This window comes from Cygnus atratus, chromosome 3 (genome assembly GCF_013377495.2).
Source record: "Cygnus atratus isolate AKBS03 ecotype Queensland, Australia chromosome 3, CAtr_DNAZoo_HiC_assembly, whole genome shotgun sequence".
Taxonomy (NCBI): Eukaryota; Metazoa; Chordata; class Aves; order Anseriformes; family Anatidae; genus Cygnus; species Cygnus atratus.
In genome coordinates this window covers 48,248,612-48,267,345 of record NC_066364.1, presented here as the reverse complement: position 1 = coordinate 48,267,345, position 18,734 = coordinate 48,248,612, and the positions used below count along the sequence as shown (strand labels likewise).

Sequence of the window (18,734 nt, the reverse complement as noted above, 5' to 3'; positions counted from 1 at the left end):
GCCTCAGGACGCCAGGTTCACCGCCCTCTCCCCCTGTCACCCACACACCTGCACGCACCCCGAGCTCCCCAGCACCCCAATGGGGCCAGGCCCAGCACCTGACCTGCGCTACGCTCCTGGCTAATACGCCAACCTACCCTAGACCCCCCTCCCGTACTGAACAGCGCTAAGGCCGGGGGGCGAGGAGCTGCACCTCACAGTTACCCGTTATTTTTGCTATATATCCCTAAAAACCCTCTTTGCCTTAAAACCCCACAGCCTGCGGGCGGGCCCGAGAAACCAAGCTCTGCCAGCCGCCGCGCACGCCGGGACTTGTAGTTCGGAAGGCGCGCGTAGCCAAAGGGGGGGCGTGCCGCGAGGACTACAACACCCAGGCTGCCTCGCGCGCGGGCGGCGGGCGCATCCGCCGGCGGCGGCGTGGGTGCGCGTTGCCGGGCAGGGGCGATAAGAGAGGCGGGCGGGCGGCAAAGGAGGGGGCGGCCGTGGGGGAAGGGGGGGGGAGCAAGAGCGGCCCGCTCCGCCATGGCCGAGACGATCGCGGACACCCGGCGGCTGATCAGCAAGCCGCAGAACCTGAACGACGCCTACGGGCCGCCCAGCAACTTCCTGGAGATCGACGTGGGCAACCCGCAGACCGTGGGGGTGGGCCGCGGCCGCTTCACCACCTACGAGATCCGCGTCAAGGTGAGGGGGGGGGCGGCCGGGGGGGGGGGCTCCGGGGCGCTGCGTGAGGGGAGCGGGGTCCGGGGGGCTGCGTGAGGGGAGCGGGGTCCGGGGGGCTGCGTGAGGGGAGGCAGGGATGGGAGGTGTGGGCTGAGGCGGGTGGGTCGTCCCCCCCCCCCCCCCCCCCCCCCCCGAGGCTCCAGCACCCTCAGCGGGTTGCAGGCAGTGGGTGACGGGGGCTGGGCCGGGTTAAAGCTAGGTGAAAAAGCACATAGGGGATAAGGGGGTCCTGTCTGCTTTTGTGCCCCAAATTGGACACAAATAGGGCTGTTCTGTGCCCTGAGCTACCGAGCGCCTTCTCTCAGTGGTGTTGGATTCTTTCCTAGTCATAAGAGCCGTGTTTGCTGACCTGTCTCAGGCTGGTGGCCTTGAGCTTGAGGGAAAGCTGTGTGGAGTCATTGCTGCGTTCCCCAGGCTTGGCTTCTGCTTTCCTAAACAGACTGTGGAGGAGTGGGCAGAAAAATGCATATCTATGGCACGGTCCTTGCCTCAGGCAGGCCCAAGGGCATTCTTGTGGTCTATACCGCTGGGAATGAGGCGTGTTGAGGAAGATTACCTCTTACCACTTCGTCCTCGTCTGTGCCTTGTGATTGAGCCTTGTGTGGCTGCACCCTGTCACAGCTGGCTGAAGCTGCCCGGTTATTACAGGTATTAAGAGAGGTGATGAGATCTCCCTGATCTCCTGCACGTGAGTTCTGCTCGTAGTGGATGTGCCATCATGGCAGGGAATGCTTAGGCTGAGGTCTGCCTTCTTGGCTGTTAAAATTTTTCAGATTAAACTAAAACCCTGTGTGTATTTTCTGGTCCTAAAGGCCTACATTTTCAGCAGACCGTGCTTCTGCTTCAGCATGCAAAAATCAACTGAGATCCAAAGCTACCAGAGAAGATAGCTCTCTAATTCTGATGCTCCCAAGCTGTCATGTTCAGGGAGCTATTATCAGGTTTCAGGATGCATCTGTAGGGCAGAAAGAGGAAACTAAAATGGAATTGTAGCTTAAGTTTGGCCTCTGTGTGAGGACAGACTAGAACTAGACAACTTGTGTTACATTAAACTATTACCAGGACCCTAGCTGTCCACTTAGCAGCAAGAAGGGTGTAACTCTTTACTTTGCTGGGAGATATTTGTGTCTTAAATACCTGATGACTTTTACTTCCACGAGTCTGAGTACTTGCAGTTGCAGGATCCAAGAAAGGTGATGCAAAAGAAGGGTAATAGCCTTGATATGTCCTTGAGAATGAAATGGAGCTTGCTGGGATTTAAAAAAAAAAAAAAAAGTAATTCCAACTGAAGTCCTTTAGGGGAAATGAAAGCAAAACCAGATTTCTGGACTGCAAATGGGTTCAGACTATCCTGTTTGGGGTAGAAAATACTCGATTGCCATTGTAGCGAAGATCTAGAAGTGACCTTAACAAACACACGTTAATGATACTGTGACCTTCCTCTGTGTTTCTTTCTAACCCACTTACGATGTAAACATTGCTTCTTCTGCCTTCCTTGCATGCATGTGTACATTTGCATGCAGTGTTATCTTCTGTCATACACGATCGTTCTCTTTGCAGTTGTACACTACTGTATGCACAGTGCCTCCACGGTGTATACGCTCACAGGTATCGTGAACTGTAGCAGTGGGTTTTGGTTCTGTATGCCAGAAGGCTACAGAGCAGGTACTGCAAGCCGTGCAGAATGATGTTCACTGTCTAAATTTGCGTCAATTATTTGCTTCTCAGCAGAGCACAGACCATATTGCTGAAGGGCAAATTTCGGCATGGGAGAAGAGTTTGAACTTAAGTTACTCCAGCGTTGCCTCTCTAAAAGGCAGGTCTTGTAGCACAATTTACTTGTTCAAGCGTGACAAGACAGGAGCCACCAACTGACCTCTGTGGTTTCACAGCTACTTGTGGTCACAGCAAATAGCTGCTGCTGATGCCAGCTCCCCTAGCTATGCTGGTAATGGCAGCAGAACAAATCTGACAAGATGGATTGACTTACCTGTGTCGTATCTGGAAGGCTTTGTTTTAGATCAACACTAAAATGTCAGGTAGTGCAGAAACGGATGATGCAACTCCTGACAAGTTCTGGTAAAAGCCATTGGGCAGCCTTGTGTCATGCCTGGAGATCACGTAGAGACAAATGCTGTCACAGAGGACACAGACTCGAGTTTGCATTGAAGCAATTAGACTTGTACCATTGTCGTGGTGCTTCTGAACTTGGTTCAGAGGTCATTCCATCTTTATTGCTTTGTCCACATCTCAAAGTTTAACGTCTCTTAGGAAGGCTGAGCTTGCAAGCAAACTCTCGAACTGATGTGTGATAACTAATATCTTGCTAAAGGTACTTGTGTAAAGCACTGTGACATTTCCCAAAAGCTTTCTGCTAGGACTGCAGCTGAAGCATACCTGCTGCTTGGAAGGCAACAAGTGGAGCAGCCTTGTGCTTGAGTTCTTGTGTCACTCTACTCTTCAACCTCAGGCTTGAAGAGCCTAATGGGAGACCCAAATGTTTTGAGAAGGCTGCTTAGCTGCATACTACTGCCAAAGCAAGTCAATCATGGTTCAGTACTGAGGAAAGGTTTTTTTCATAGCGTGTGTCTTTGTGCAGGCTGGTACTGCAAATGCATTGTTCTTTGACAGCTCTCCCATGTGTGGTGCCGATAAATGTCTATGCAGTGGCTCCGGTGGGGCAGCTTACTTCACAGGTGGTCAGTTGCCAAATTTTTTTTTATTTCTTTAATTTTAAAGATTTGTTCACATAGCTATTGAAAACCTCCAGCAAAAGCTGCTGGGTGGAGTTGGCCGAAGTATTGACTTCTGAGCCTGCACTGGCATGAAGTGACACTCGGTTCCCAGTGAGCTGGATTAGGTGAGGACAGAAAGCTTTCCGCTGCGGCAGTCAGCAGGAGGTGCTCAGTGTGGCAATAGGGGACCACAGGGCAGCTTCAGCTTGGCAGTAAGAATCAAATGTCTTGTTCGGTATTGGTAAACGATGGAAAACACCGTCCTGTTGTTGAAGTGCGGTGCTAAAATAGCAAATCTGAGTGGGTCATGTTCTTGACAGGGTACTTGAGAACTTGCTTTCCACCAGCAGCACTAGGCAGTGAGTTCATACCAGCAGAAGGTATCTTTTGTGTGAGGGCTTAGGGCGAGCTAAAGAGAACAATGCAGTTAGGGCATAAAGCTCAGAGTGTGAGTGTGTCTTCCAGACAAATAAAACTCAATGAAGTCATCATCTAAAGGTGTCTAGATGGTCACAATGTGGTGCTTGTGCAATGGTTAAAACTGATAAAAGCAGATTGTCTGCTAAAGTAATATAGCAAACTAGTTCACTGCCCTTACCTCTAAAGGAGAAACGTGAGCTAACAGTTATGTTTAGAGTGGAAATAAGCTTGCGTGCCATGTGCTATTTCTCAGGAGTCCTTACTAGCTTTTTTTTGGGGAATGAGCAGCCTCTTCTCTAAGAGGGCAAAAGCTACCTCTAGAGGAGATTTTCCTCCCACTTGTTACGCCTTTTCAGGGTGGGCATGTCAGCACACTTGAGCAAAGCGTGGGAATACCTGTTACTACGTATGGACTGTACGCTAGTCCGTCCTTCTGAATGTCAGGAAACAAAAGTAGAACAAATGGCAGCTGCTACATTACCATCTTAGAGCGTACCTGAAGATACTACCAGACCTGTACTGCAGTTGAGAGCAGCAGTGTTACTGGTAAGTGGGTCAGCAGGATTCTGTGCAGGAGCTTCAGTTGCTAAATCCCTTTAAGGGGACAAGACTTAAGCTTTACAAGCTGACTGTGGTGCCAGCAATTGGTGACACCACAGAACCATACACCCACTGTAAAAGCAGTGCCACAGGAGATGAGCGTGCTGGTGAGTGTTGGCAAAGCATACAGGTTACCTAGGAGCTTTCTACATTTGGAAAGACACCTGTTTATTAACACCAATTCATCGGTTATTGTTTCTGCAAAACTGACTTCTGTGCTGCCATCTGAATCAGGTTTGTCACTTGAAATAGAAGGTTAAATTTATCCATTTATGATTGGTGAGAACTTGTAGAGAAGTCATTAATGCTCAAGCTGACAGCACTAAAATAAAGCATCTGTTATAAGAGCTACTAATCCAAGTATCTGAATTCCATTAGTTAAAGCGAGGTCAAATAAAAAGCCTTTTGATTTCTTAATTCTGATCATTACTATTGAATTGCCTCTAATCAGCATGTTTAAACTCAGCACTAATGGCACACCTCAGCTTCATGAGGTTTCGCAGTTCAGTGGCTTGTCTTGTGTAGAAACCTAACGCCTTGCTGTTGTGCTTCCAGACGTGAAATGCATTACTAAGGTGGAACCCATGCTCTGTGAGGCAGTGGTCAGCTTCCCTATGTGTTCTGCAGAAAGGCTTCTGTGGACCTGTGGGGTACGTGGCTCTGGAGGCGAAATGTGGGGAAGGAAGTGAGCACAGGCTGTGAAGTGCTCACAGTGTTAAGAATAGTGTTGGGCTCAAAGGATTAGGGAAGTAAATCAAAGTACTGCTAAACTTCAGTTACTTTTGAAAGCCTGTTCTCATCTTAAGACATTTTTTCAGGACCTAGCTCGATACAGTATTTGCATTTCAGCATGCTGATAGTAGTTCTGTGATCAATTCAATCCAGAGTAAGCTGCTTAATGAACTGAGAGTTTAACTAGCTCAGAAAGCACTTGTCTTACGCATGGTGCTCTTGAGCTAGTGAATGTGTCTCTGACATGCTTTGTCCTTGAGCAGTAGCAAATTTCCTGCCCTTGTGTTCAGCAGGGGCTAGAGTTGTAGACTTCTCCTGCCAAGCGAAGAATACTCCGCTGGTGCACATCGTTCACTTCAGTGTTGTTCAGTTTTGCAGTCTGTGGCGCTTGTGGCGGAGTAATGACTAAACACTGACTCAGGGTGGGTATGGTTAGGGATGCACAATCAGCAGGAGTTCTCTGTAGTACTGCAGATCTTGCATCATGCTGCAAGACTGTTCTGACTGCAGCTAATTATTCTTTTAATGCAGTACTCTAGATACTTGTGGCTGTTCAGAATCCTCTTCAAAGAACAAAAATGCACTGATTCAGGTGACTTTCTGTTCTGCAGGTACTGCATCTGTACAAACATTAACTGCTCCCTTGAGCAATAGTTCAGAACAATATCTGACAGGCTTGCACATTCCCAGGATACTGACTAGGGAGAGCGAGAACTGGCACCTCTTGGATAAAATAAACTTCCAAAGCAAGGAGAGTAGACTTACAGCTCTATTCCATGTATTTGCTCTGAGCAGCTGATTTTTCTGTTTCAACTAGACTCAGGAACCTAGTCCGAAGGTACTGAACTAGCTTGGTGTTGATGTCTGTTACTGTGTAAATAAAATAACCAAGTCTTTGAATAGCACTTCTTATTAGTATATTAGTTTAACTGGTGACTTGGACTCTTTTTTCTTTCTGCTCATACAATGCAGGCCTTGATTGTCATGTATTAAGAGTGCACTCTAGTGCAGTGCTGAACAGACCAAATCAAACAGAACAATGGCTAATCTTTGTAGGACAAGTGGCTGTGATCCAGGTAGGCATGTGATGCCAGAGGGTTTTTTTGATACATCTTTATTTTTAGCTGGCTTGCCAAAAAAGTGTCAGCTTGAACTTCAGAACAGTCAGGGGTCTCCTGTTTTTCATCTGGCAAAATAAATAATACAGAGCAGACTTATGAGCTTTGAACTGTAGAGAAAGTATTTTCCTTAAAGTTTTTTTCCACTTGATACTGCAATGCCTGTTGTTCTGCTGAAGGCTGTTTCAGCAAGTACCTAATCCAAATGCCACGCGAAGCTACAGCACTCGGTCTGAAGTTGCTGCTGTAACTTTTTGATGTGAGAAGGATGGAGAAGCCCTGATCTTCTGATCTTGACATTATTTGTTGTAAATCCAGGCAATATTTGTTATATAAACAAATATCGCAAACCATGGACAGGCCCGTGAGCATGTTCTTCCAGTGACTTTTTCTTGAGAACCCAGCTCACAACTCCTGTTGTGGGAGCATCTGGCGTTCATAGCAGCAGCTTGTTGGCTTCATGACCAATCTTGAAAGTAGAACTGTAAATGTATAGCAGCTTTGCTCTGAAATTCGTGGAAAATGAAGCTAGATGTTGTGGTTTTAAGCCACTTCTGTATCTGCAAATAAAGTTTCAAGGACTCTTTGTATGGGCCTAAGTTGCAGCACCCCCTGAGGGTGGTAAATTACTGAACAGGATCTTTACTGTGGCTGTGAGGTGGTTACTTACGGATGTGACTATTACTTCTGGAGATACCAAGAGATTTTTTTGGCTACTTAAGTAACTAGTATGGGAGGAGGTATATTATCTGTTTCTTGTATGGTTATGCACATGTAGGGATACTAGACAGTCTGTAGCTCACAAAGCGCTTGAAAACTTTTGTAATAAGAACCATCAAGAGCACCAATGCACTGTGCTTTTTTCTGCCCATTTGGCCGTAATCAATAGCTGCGAGCTAATGGTGCTAAAACAACTGAATATTCAGTCTTTCTCATTGAGAAATAAAGAAGTTGGCCTTAGAGTACGCCAAACCTGAGCATAGGGCACTTTTACCTGGCAGTTGTGTAAAAGCAAAGGGACTGTCAAAAGGAATGCTTGATATTTCAGAGGAGGCTCTGGCTTGCAAACCCTGAAATAACTACCTGGATTTACTAATTCTGGCTGGCTGGTATAAAAGCCTTTGCCTGAATTAGTTTGTTTTAAAGTGGGCTGCTGTTTTTAGCTTTGGCTTCTGAGGATGCAACCTTCAGAACAAGAAATCACTAAGCAATCTTTTCACCTAATATTAGGGCTTATCCCGCTTTGAACGTTTTGACTGTGGCACACCGTAGTTCGGTTGTCCAGAACCTGCTTTGCAATTACTTTTTACAATTACCTGGTTGCATTACTTTTAGGATTTTACTGTTTTAGTCTTCAGGTTGGAAACCATCCTAGGTCTGTGTCTCAGTACTGTGGAGTGAGAAGCTCTGCAGAGCTTGGTATAGCTTAAGTCAGCATTGTTCTTAAAATCCGAGCTTATAAATCTGGTCAGGTTTCTTTAGGGTCTTAGGTTTTCTTGGCATGTAAGATGCCTTCAGTAGACTGGACTCCAAGCGGAAATAAGGGAAGGTTGTAGAAATAAACTTTGATCAAATGACTGATTTTTTAGAAAACGTGTTAAAATCTTAGATATTCCCTTTGAAGTACATAGCAGAGGCCTAAACTTGTACTGACTGAAGCCTAGAGCACGCTTGCTTTCGTTTTTGCTTTATATAATTCTAGGAAGCGAGGAGGTAGCTGCTTATTCCAAGTCTGGAAGGAAATGAACCACCGGCAAAGTGTCCGCAATAACAGTGGGCTGCTGGAGAGTTGTTTTGCTGTACCAGAGGACAGCAGGCTCTTGCACGAAGAAAACCATAGTATCTCTTTCTCTCTCCTGAATGCTACTTGCTGTAGTGCCCCGGAGCTCCCACTGGCAGACTGTAAATGTAAGCAAAGGGTGTAGTCCCTTGACAAAGATTGCAGCTCATATGGAGAGGTGGTAAGAAGCTTGAATTTAGCTTCTGAGAGTCAAGGCCGCAAACTCCTATCAAAAGTGAGCTGAGTGCTTTCTTTCACTCTATTTTAATGGAAATAGAGTTGTATCAAGGCTACCACAACCTACTTGAAAAGACAACATCAAAGTAGGTGCTATGGCAACAGAGCCGCTTTATTCTCAGTCTCTTAAAAGTGGGAGACACAGGCAATGCGGTGCTGCTGCTTAGTGTTACATTGGCAGATGAGGAGATTAACCAAATTTACCTCAGACTGTCCTGGATGGCTGCAGTCTTGGAGTTTCGGGAGTTGTTGGGGTGGTCTGGGCTGCGGAGATGTTCTGAGTCAGTCTCACGGACTGTCAGCGTGCTATTTGAAGGAACCCAAATGCTATTTCAGTTTATATCTGGAAACAAGCCCATAGGAGCAAGCCTGGCTGGATAATTTAATCTTATCTAGATAATGGAACACTTAAATGACTTGTTTCATAAACTAGAAGGCTATTCTGTGGTCATCCAAGCTGCTGTCTTGAACTGTCACTTGCTTCTGAGGAGACTTGGGAACCTCCTGAGCTTTGGAGTTAGACTTGTAGTTTGAATGTTACAATAACATAAATGTAGATTTTGCCCTAAAATGTCTTTGGAGGCAACTACTGCTTCCTGCTACCAATTTAAATGCTAGCCAAATGACTTGATTCTAGAAACTTGCTTGGCATCTGAGTGGAGAAACGCAGGAGTGACTTAAGGGTTTGGGTGTCATCGTTAGTTCTTTAACTAGGTAAGTCAAAGTCATCTTGAGAGCAGTTCTGGCAATGCTTATTCTGGTGTACTGGCTTGGCTGCTAATTTATACTGCAGAAGAAATCTGGCTGCCCGTTGGACAGTGTTCAGAGAGCCTATGGGTGTGTACATAGTCTGGTACAGACACAGTGCTAGGTGGCATTTCTGTTGTCTTAGTGACTTTCTGTGTTTGGGGTTTTGAGCTTTGCAAATCTCTGCAGAGCCGGTTTGTTGGTCCTTCTGCAGCAACGGTTTGCCTGCAGTCCTGACTAGTGACCTGCCTGTCTAACATACCAGGTAACGCGCAGTCCTTTCAGATTAAGGACTTGCGTTCAAGCTAAGAGGCGTGACTTCAGACTAGGAAGTCATTGAAAATGTTTTTGATTAAAATGAGATTAATTATTACGCTGTAGAAGTCATAATTGCTACAGTAATTATGCTGAATGAACTCTGATCCGGGGCTGTGCCAAACAGGATCATGAGCTTCATGACAGGCTTGCAGATCAGCAGGCCAGAAAATTGAGGATAATGCTGAATGAGTGTGAGGGAAAGTGTGGAGAGAGGAAAAAAAAAAAAAAAAAAAACCTAGCCTGAAGTTTTGTGCCTCATTGTCATCTCTGTTCCAGCAGGCAAGCACAGAGCTAATACCATGTTCAGAATAGCCACTGGCTCCTCAGTGGCTAAACAAGAATAACACAGAGCTGTAAAGGTGCTGCGTGGTCCTGATGCTGACACTACAACAGGAACTGAAAGCTTCTGTTGGCATCTCAGTGTTGTCTTCTACAAAATTCAGCATGCTTCAGCAGCTGTCTGGCTTGCTGGCTGAAAACTATCTCTGTGGTGGATAGAGGTAGGGCATGCAGAAACCCTTCCTCACCAAAGAAAGTCTTCTCAAACGGGGTAATAACTTTGTAGTAGAAAAGGAGTGTACAGTAACTTCAGTGTGGCTGTATCCTGAGTTAAAGATAGGTACTTAAAATGTAAACAGATAGTACTGCTAAGCAGTGTAAAACCACTCTAAGAGCTGCATACCTGAAGGACACTGCTGTATCAGTACTAACTTCTAGAGGAAGGAGAACTGCTGCAATTTGAGCTTTAAGAAATACGGGGTTAAGAAATCGATCTCCACGGATAGCTCTGAACTCATATCCAGACCAAAGGACAGTGGATGTGCTCTTTGCTTCAGCTGTAGCTGCCAAGTTGTGACTTGTAAGCCACTGAATGCGGTGCTAGCCTTCTAGCACAAGCTTCAGTTTGAACACTTCCTGTGATGGTCAAAATTGGAGAAGCTTTTTCACCTTAGAGGGAAAACAAGTCCTTTAACTGTCCTTTTCTCTTTGCTGGGCTAGCATGTCGAAAGTTCAAAAGGGAATGCAGAAGGTAAACTGAGCTCAGTTGGCACTTCTACCCCCACATTGTACCTGTAAGCCTGATATGTTGTTTAGAGATTAACTTCGTAGACCTCATGCCCAGAAGCATGAAAAGAGTTCCTGAAGACCTGGGAACTGGTGTTCTTTATCTGCTTTTATTCAGTTGTAATCCCTCTTGTAAGTAACTCGAGAGGAGAATGGAATATTTTCTGCAGGTGAGAGCCTGCGTGTTAAATATTGTGAAGGACTTTGTCTGAGATGCTGACAAAGAGTTGATGTTGTAATGTGGAAGGCTGAACTTTGGTTAAAAAGCCAACAGCTGAAATTGGAGAAAAATAATCCACTGCTTCACTTCTGGGAATCTCCTTCATGCACTCCTGGAGACCTAGCCTTATTCATTCTTGAGTAGAGTATGCTTATCCTCAAGATGAGTGTTTATAAAGCCTTACTTCTGGCATAATAGTCCTAAGTGCAATTTTATTATGAGTCACTAGTACAATGAACAGTGTTCACGTGGCAAGGAGAACCTAAATACTTTTAAACATTTAGCAATGTGAGGTTTCATAACAAAATAGTTTTATACTTCCCCTGTAAACTGTGGGCTAAATAGTACAATGTGAAAGTACCCCGCTAACCTTGCAAGTATTTTTGAAGTGTGACAGCCAAAAGCTTGTTATTGACAGGCGGTAATACAATGGCCCATAGTCATAGGCCTGCTAGTGCAGGAAAGTGACTTGGCAATCGAACCCATCTTGAGCAGCCAAAACCGTCACTTGATAGCTTAAGCATAACAGCCTACAAATGATATAATTCGGGGATATGCACTCAAACTGGGTCCAGAAGCTGAGTGGGATGGCTCACAACTTTAAAAAAAAAAATAAAATAAAAATCTAGCTGAGAATAACTACTGCGTTTCTGCCAACAGAATAACTTTGTATAACCGTAGTCCCGATGCGAACCTCAGGGTGCTCCTAGAAAGTCTCCTTTCAAGGTGTACAGGACAAAGTCAGTGAATATGCAGTCTGACAGTAAGCTTTACTCTTACTGCTGGTTATGTATGGCATTTATGGACCCCTGGTCTTGCTCTTACTAGGTCACAACTACTGCATAAACTTTTTTGTAACATTCTAGCCATTTTGCCATCACTATCTGAAATATAAATGTTGTTGAGGTCTTGGAACTTTCCTTTCCAGGAATATCATCAGAGGAGGGCTCTCTCCATGTCTGCTCATTATGTGCAGGTTACCAGAATGCTGTGCAGATGAAAGGCTCACGGTTAAGCAGTGTGAGACCCAGCTTACTTATGTAGCTTACACAGGGCTTTATCAGTATTCCTGTATCAAGTGTTTCTCAATACTGTTGTGTTGGTGCTTAAGTGGGGCTAACTTGTAACGTAACGTCTTGTTTCTTGCTCCAGGAAACTATCAAAGCTTGCTCATCTAATCAGTTGGTTATCTTTTGTTTCCAGACAAATCTCCCTATCTTCAAATTGAAAGAATCTACAGTCAGAAGAAGGTACAGTGACTTTGAATGGCTGAGGAATGAACTAGAAAGAGAAAGCAAGGTGGGTAAACTGAAAGGTAAATAAAGTCTTTGTGTAGACATACAAACAGTACTGCTACTGAAATGTTATCTGTATGTTATAAAGCATATGTATCATACCAAACAGATGTTGCAGGTGAAAACTTCCTGAGTTAAAATTGCGTCAGCCTTTCAGCAAGCCTTAAATATACAGTGCTAGAGGCTGTTTGATGGTTTTGAGTTAATTCAGAGTTGAACAACTTGAATTCCAGAGCACCTGGTTGGAGTACCTCTTCTATGAAGGAAGGCTGAGAGCTGAGGATGTTCAGCCTGAAGAAAAGGCTCCGGGGAACCTCATTGCAGCTTTTCAATACTTAAAGAGGGCTTATGAAAAAGATAGAGAGCAACTTTTGCTTGGACAGACAATGACAGGACAAGGGGGAATGGTCTTAAACTAAAAGAGGGGAGGTTTAGATTAGGTGTTAGGAAATTCTTCACTTAGAGGGTGGTGAGGCACTAAAAGAGGTTGCCCAGAGAAGATCCCTTCCAGCCTAAGCCATTCTATGAATTCAGTTTACCACTATGGGCAGATACTGTTCTTATCTGGTCATGTTTCCTTACTTCACTAGGGATCAGAATGATGAGTTGGATCCTCTAAGAGGAAGACATGGCACAGGAATTCTATAAACTTGCTTCCAGGCTGCACTTAAGGATGCTTTTCTAAATGTTTCAGGTTGTGGTACCACCTCTACCAGGAAAAGCTCTTCTTCGTCAGCTCCCCTTCCGAGGAGATGATGGCATATTTGATGATTCCTTTATAGAGGAAAGGAAACAGGCTCTTGAGCAATTCATAAACAAGTAAGTATTGGGTCTAGTTATGAGGAGACAAACCCAGAACAGAGCTCTGTAAAACGGAATTAGAGCTGCTAAGCCTCCAACTATGGTAGCCGCACTAGGTTCAGAACAACATAACTTAAACATAATCTCACAATAGGACACACTTAACATTGCTCATCCAGTGTTTGGTTTGGATATCTTAATGCTTACCTGAACAGCTGAAGTGAATGTTAGTGTTGTAGTTAATTTATGCAAATTACTACTAAAATTATAGCATTCAAAATAGTTCTACTTTTCACTTCTGAAAAGGTATCCTCCACTGGGTGAACAATGAAGCTTACAATGGGATTACAGCAGTTTACTTTGATTGCAGATGTGAGGTATTATCAGGTTGTATAATGATGCACATTTTCTGTAATCATCATAAGAATCGTTCTGAAGATGCAGAAACACTACTTGAGGTATGCATGTATGTAGTTTGTAATAGACACTTTGGGCTTTGTCATTGACTTGCAAAGGGTGAGCAGACATAATAGTTACAAAGACTTATGTTTCTTGCTCTGCCACCTGACACTAACTACTCTCCAAATAAGTGACCCAAGCAGCTATTTTCATCTCTAACGATGTGGATCCAAATAGCAGGTCAGAAGGAATACTGTCACTACCTAGTTCCTCTAGCCTCTAGAGCCAACACTGTTCACACCAACCGGATTCTGGACTTTTCCCATCATAAGAGATTCAAGCTTGTCAGTTCCACTTACATTCTAATCTTGCGCATCAAGTTCTACTACACATTAATGCAGATATGCTTTTGTAGTAAGTGTGTTTTGAAGGCTGTATGACCAAGACAGTTATAACTGTAAAATACAACTTTTTATCCATGCAAGCTTGGGACTGCACAGTTTAGAGGAAATGTGCTTATTGGCACTGAGTCCAGCAATATGTGTGGGAAGAAGGATGTTTACATTCTAAAGCAGCTAATAGTGAAACTGTCAGCTTAACAAGAACATCTGAAAAACATCTCAGCACTGCTAATAGAAATGATGAATTTGCTGGTATCAGTCTGAGTTTTACAGCAAGTAATACACTGATCTTGTGGCAGTGTGAAACTTCTTGGTCAACTTTCTCTCCTTTGAAGGACAGAAGTAGGCTGTTAATGTAGTTATCGATGTGGTAGACTTGAGTACATCTGGACCAGGACTCTTCAGGCAGATCTCAGCTATTCAAGGTCATCAGTTTATTCTAATGGCATGGACTACTTGAGCAAATATTACCAATTCAAGTTTTGAACCGTGTAGTAGTTTTAAAGCTTATACCAAGTACTCTGGGTATTAGCAAACTTAAGTTATGCAAAATACTTTCTAGAGCATTCATTGCTGCATTCTCAAAGCTGGTCTTCATTCAAAGCTACAGAAAAGTCCTTCAAATAACTGATACCACTATTCAGAAAAGGTCTTGGTGCACCAATGCCAGTTCTCAATATTCAGGGATGCTGAGATGAGAATGCTTAGGAATGCTTGTTGAGACACTTTGTCCCTCTACATGTAGCATCTAGGCAACTAAGTCACAGCAGTGCAGCTTACTTGTCAGCTCTCTTGGGCCAGCCTGCTGGCCAAAACTGTTAATACTTAGTGCCATTTGCAGGGGAAGCTACGCTGAAAAAGTCTGCCTGAACCTGACTTAGGGATGCATGAGAACTTTGAAAGTGTGGTCACCTTAGTGAAGAATACTGAGGAAAAGCTGATCCAAAACGAGTTACTCCTGTGAAACCAAGAGCTGGATCTGAGATCAGATCCAGTGCAGCAATTCAGCAACCAATTTGCAAGCCTTCCTAACAGGGAAAGGAAATCTACTGCTGCCTCTTCCTGTCCTGTCTGTGTTGTACTTCAAGGCAAGCAACTGTAGTTGAGTGGGAGTAAGAAGTTCAAACTACCTAGTCCAGGCTGTCTTGCGAACCAGTGTTTTTAGGCTGCTGCTCATTTACTTGAACCTGTCAAGGTTGATAGGCTTTATGACTGCACTTGAAGTACTCAGTCAGGGCTGAGTAGGAGAGTTCTGCTTCCTTGTTAAAGGATGCCCTCAATGACAAGTGAGCGGTGACAAGTTGATCCCTCCTATGGTGAGGTAAGCGCTAATAGGTGGAGATATGGAGGAGATGCACAAAAGTGCTTGAAAGTACTGATGCTGAGCCCCTGGAGTTGACGATCTGTTACACTTACTCCTAAGCTTCCACTTACAGCACATGTGTTCTGGTATGTGTGGAAGTCATAAGGTTGATGCAGGCGGTCCTGGGGAGGAAGGGGGTGGTGGTGTATGGGGGGGACTTTCTCACTTAAAGGGGGAGGCCTGTATTGACTGAACTGATGCAGCTCTTTACAGATCGCTTCTAGGCTTTCATATCCATAAGCAATCATTTCCAGGGATTCTGGTTCTCTTCAATTCTTGCATACACAGAGGGCTACAAGGTATCTTAAGGGGTTAAATGCTAAACCTTGTGGTTTTCTTCCAAGCTTGGGAACATTTAATTCAGTTTAAGCTCCTTTACTGATAAAAGATAGTGGCTCAGTGTAGTCTGTCTGGAACAAAAATACCTCTGGTAGAGGAGCTGTTCTCTTCTGGAGCAGACAAGCTCACTTTCCCCCATGTTTCATATCTAAAGGCATCATCAATTAACAGAATAGTCAAATCTAGTACCCTTCAGTTGAGCATCGGTGCTGCTTGTGCATGTTGGGAATATTAACCATGGTAAGTCACTTTTAAATCATGTCAGGGCCTTCACAAGACCTTCACAAGACCTTCACACCCCCTGGTGGAATAACTCCTTAACTCTGCTTGGGCTAGCAAAACTGAACTAGACTGAGAATTGGTGGGTTAAGCTGCCTTTAGAGAGGTGTTCTGTGTCAAAGGCATCAAGACCAATAAAATTGTCTTGGCTTAACTCTAGATTTCCTAATGCTAGGATGGTTGCTTTGATAGTCCCCTCAATTGCAGCTAACAGATGACATAACATGCATCTTTGTGATCAGAAGTGATTCAGAGTTCTTATGGACTGACTTAATGCAGGGGAGAGTGTCAAGTCTTTCTGCCAGACATCATTCTAGTCGCCAACAGTAAACTGGAAGTAGATCCCTGCCTAAGTGCAGACGCACAGGTTGTTGGTATAAAAACCTTTCTGTACTGGCAAGCTGTAAGTAGACTCAATTTGTTAACACTAACGCGTCTTTTTTCCCCTCTAGGGTTGCAGGCCATCCACTGGCACAGAATGAACGCTGTCTTCACATGTTCTTACAAGATGAAGTAATAGACAAAAACTACACACCATCCAAAATAAGACATACTTGAGTTTTTGAAATAATCCTTCCAAACATTAGTGGTTCTTATGCTTGGTTTTAAAAGGTTATAGTTTGTCTTAGCATGCAGAGGATAAACAGACACAAAGTCTCCACTAACATCAGTACACTGCTTGGTCTTTGCATATACTTTATAGCATTAAAGAATTCACTTGTATTTTAGCTAAATCCCTCTGAACCTTTGATTTAAGAGTATTATACTATGAGACCATCCACCCCTTGCAGCATCTCTCAGACCTTTCCACTCTTATTTGCAACGATTTAACAATGTTTACTGACTTGGCCTTACTTGAACTTGCACACTTGTAGTGTCACGTGTTCACTTGTATATGACTAAACTGCTATGCTTTCTGAGGTAGTCATCTGTCTGAACTTCTGTAGAAAGACTGCTTTCTTTCTGATACCCTGTGTGAGATACACTTATGCAATTGTCTTCAAGCTTGTAAAACACTTTATACTGAAGCAATGAGGGAATTATCTTTATATTCTGTAAGGAAAAAAAAAATCAAATTTATATACTAAAATAACTTGTCTAAAGTTTTGAAATAAAAGTGAAAATGCACTTCACATGTTTGTCACTCCTGACCTTAAGTGTGGGGTATCTAATGATTTCTGAGGAGCAGGGACTTGCCTAAACTAAGTCAAGTGGTGTTTCAGCAGTGCTGTGATGCTCTTCTGCAATGCAGTGTTTTGCCACTAACAGCCATCACTAAATACTGTTTGATGCTGGCACTCACTGATAGTATTATTCAACATATAAAGATGTTAAAGCTTGCTCTGGTGTTGTGAACCCGAAGCTGCAACCCCATACATGGTTGGCAGTCAACAGCTATGTGGCTTCGATAAGTTGGGAGAAGGGTAGCCCTCTACTTGGTATGAGAAGCCTCGATCTAGCTTCAATTATCATATGAAAATTATACCATCTTATGGAGAAAGGAATACTGCCAATGTTCTGTAATAGAATTTTAAGTCCTATAGCTGAACATTAAAGTAGAATAAATGTTATCGGGGATGTGAAGTCACGCAAGCCTGCTATAAAATGTAATCACAGATCACTTTCCTGGATGTTAAGGGGAGGCTATAGCATTGTGCTTGTGTGGCCACAGGTCCAATGCAGGCTGTGGACTCCTGAACTCATGTTCACAAGCAATGTTGCTGGAGTATTCCTTCTTCCGAGATGTTTGTATGGCTAGAGAAGCTTTTTTCAGTGATCCAAAATTTGATGAGGGAGTTACCAGTTCAAAGACACTAATAGCAATCTGATTCAGTGTGCTATGCTCTTCATAACACTGCATGTTCTAAGCAACTTCAGTGCATGTTGGCGTAGGCTTGGCTATGCTACTGCTTTGTCCTGTTAAATATATATATATTCCTTCCTGTCACTGTGTAGACAACATGCTACAAACTTACAAAGTTACCAGTTTTCTTTAAATAAGACCGTTAATCTCATTTTAAACTTCCCCTTTGTCATTTGTATGGAATTCTGAATGTGAAAGTTTGAACTGACAAACACTGGTGGGCTGACTGGATTATGTGCGGTATTAATGAAGCATTCTATCTTTTGGCTGCAATAAAACAAGAGTTTGTTTCTCAATTTATCAGCAGAGGTGATCTGGGTGCTCACAACCAAGTGCAATCTTTTTATTTTTGGACTTTGGAGTGGGAAGGAAATACAATGGACACTGGTGGCACAGCTCTGGGTTGCAGGTGGGCTGTGTAAGTTTTGGTCCCTGGTTCCATGGGTAGGGCTGCGGGATAGATTCAACACAGCCTTTGTTGTGTATGAGGGGGGCAAAGACCAGTTATTTGAGCATCAAACTGTTCAGTATAGCTTTTCAGTAAGTTTTTGATAATACAACATAATCAATTCTAAAACTCCCTGTGCTTGTTGAATCATACTTAAAAGCTGAATTACTCTCGGAGAAGGGACAGGAAGGACTAAATGTATATGAAGTTTTATTGATTTAGGTTTAGATACATAGTAAGGTGTTCTTTTTCCTTTCTCAAATGTTCTATTTTATGTGAGAAGCTTGTTTCTGAAATCAAAGTAAGTGTCCTGTCATATGCCTGAAAGATGTTGATACAACCTGTATCATCTGCTGTGGAAAAAGGAATTAAGCTAAAGAGGGGGAAAAAAAAAACACATACTTGATGTCAAAGTAGATTCTCCTTTTCATATTTCTGAAGTGCAGTGAGAAGTTGGCAGTGTTAACCTCTGAGTGTGACAGGATCTGGGATTCAGAGAACATCTGCACTGGCTTCTGGGATTTCACCTGGGCTTCAGTCCTTCAAGGCTAACCAGAGACCCTAAATCTGGTATAGCATAACTGGTTCTGCTGCTGTGCAGTCTGTAGTTCTGGGAGGAAGACCTGGTCTGAGATCAGCCGTGCCTAAACGACAGGCATCTGGGCATGATTCCAAGCTTGAGGCTGCTGTGCAGATGGGCTGGGTCCTACTAAGAAGATGAGATAGGGGCGTGCACCCATTGCCCTGCCTGATTTGCAACCAAGTTAAAGCTCATAAACTGAATTATCACAAGGGTGGGAAGCCACAAATGTTTTCTCTTTAGTGTAGAGCAGAAGACAGCTGAAGCCCA

At 43.8% G+C, this 18,734-nt stretch overlaps 1 protein-coding gene across 1 annotated transcript; it reads left to right on the top strand.

Annotated features, from left to right (window-relative positions):
- Positions 1–400: 400 nt before the first annotated feature.
- SNX3 (sorting nexin 3) lies at positions 401–17,734 on the top strand. The gene is made up of 4 exons (XM_035564837.2): positions 401–684; positions 11,899–11,994; positions 12,685–12,809; positions 16,025–17,734. The coding sequence occupies exons 1-4, from the start codon at positions 523–525 to the stop codon at positions 16,128–16,130; spliced, it is 489 nt and encodes a 162-aa protein (XP_035420730.1). The 5' UTR covers positions 401–522; the 3' UTR covers positions 16,131–17,734.
- Positions 17,735–18,734: the final 1,000 nt, after the last annotated feature.

Bases quoted from the DNA above. Each gene is read 5' to 3' on its own strand.
- SNX3 (XM_035564837.2), top strand. From the start codon at position 523: ATGGCCGAGACGATCGCGGACACCCGGCGGCTGATCAGCAAGCCGCAG. The intron at 11,995-12,684 runs GTGGGTAAACTG...TAAATGTTTCAG, and splicing joins AACTAGAAAGAGAAAGCAAG to GTTGTGGTACCACCTCTACC. The intron at 12,810-16,024 runs GTAAGTATTGGG...TTTCCCCTCTAG, and splicing joins CTTGAGCAATTCATAAACAA to GGTTGCAGGCCATCCACTGG.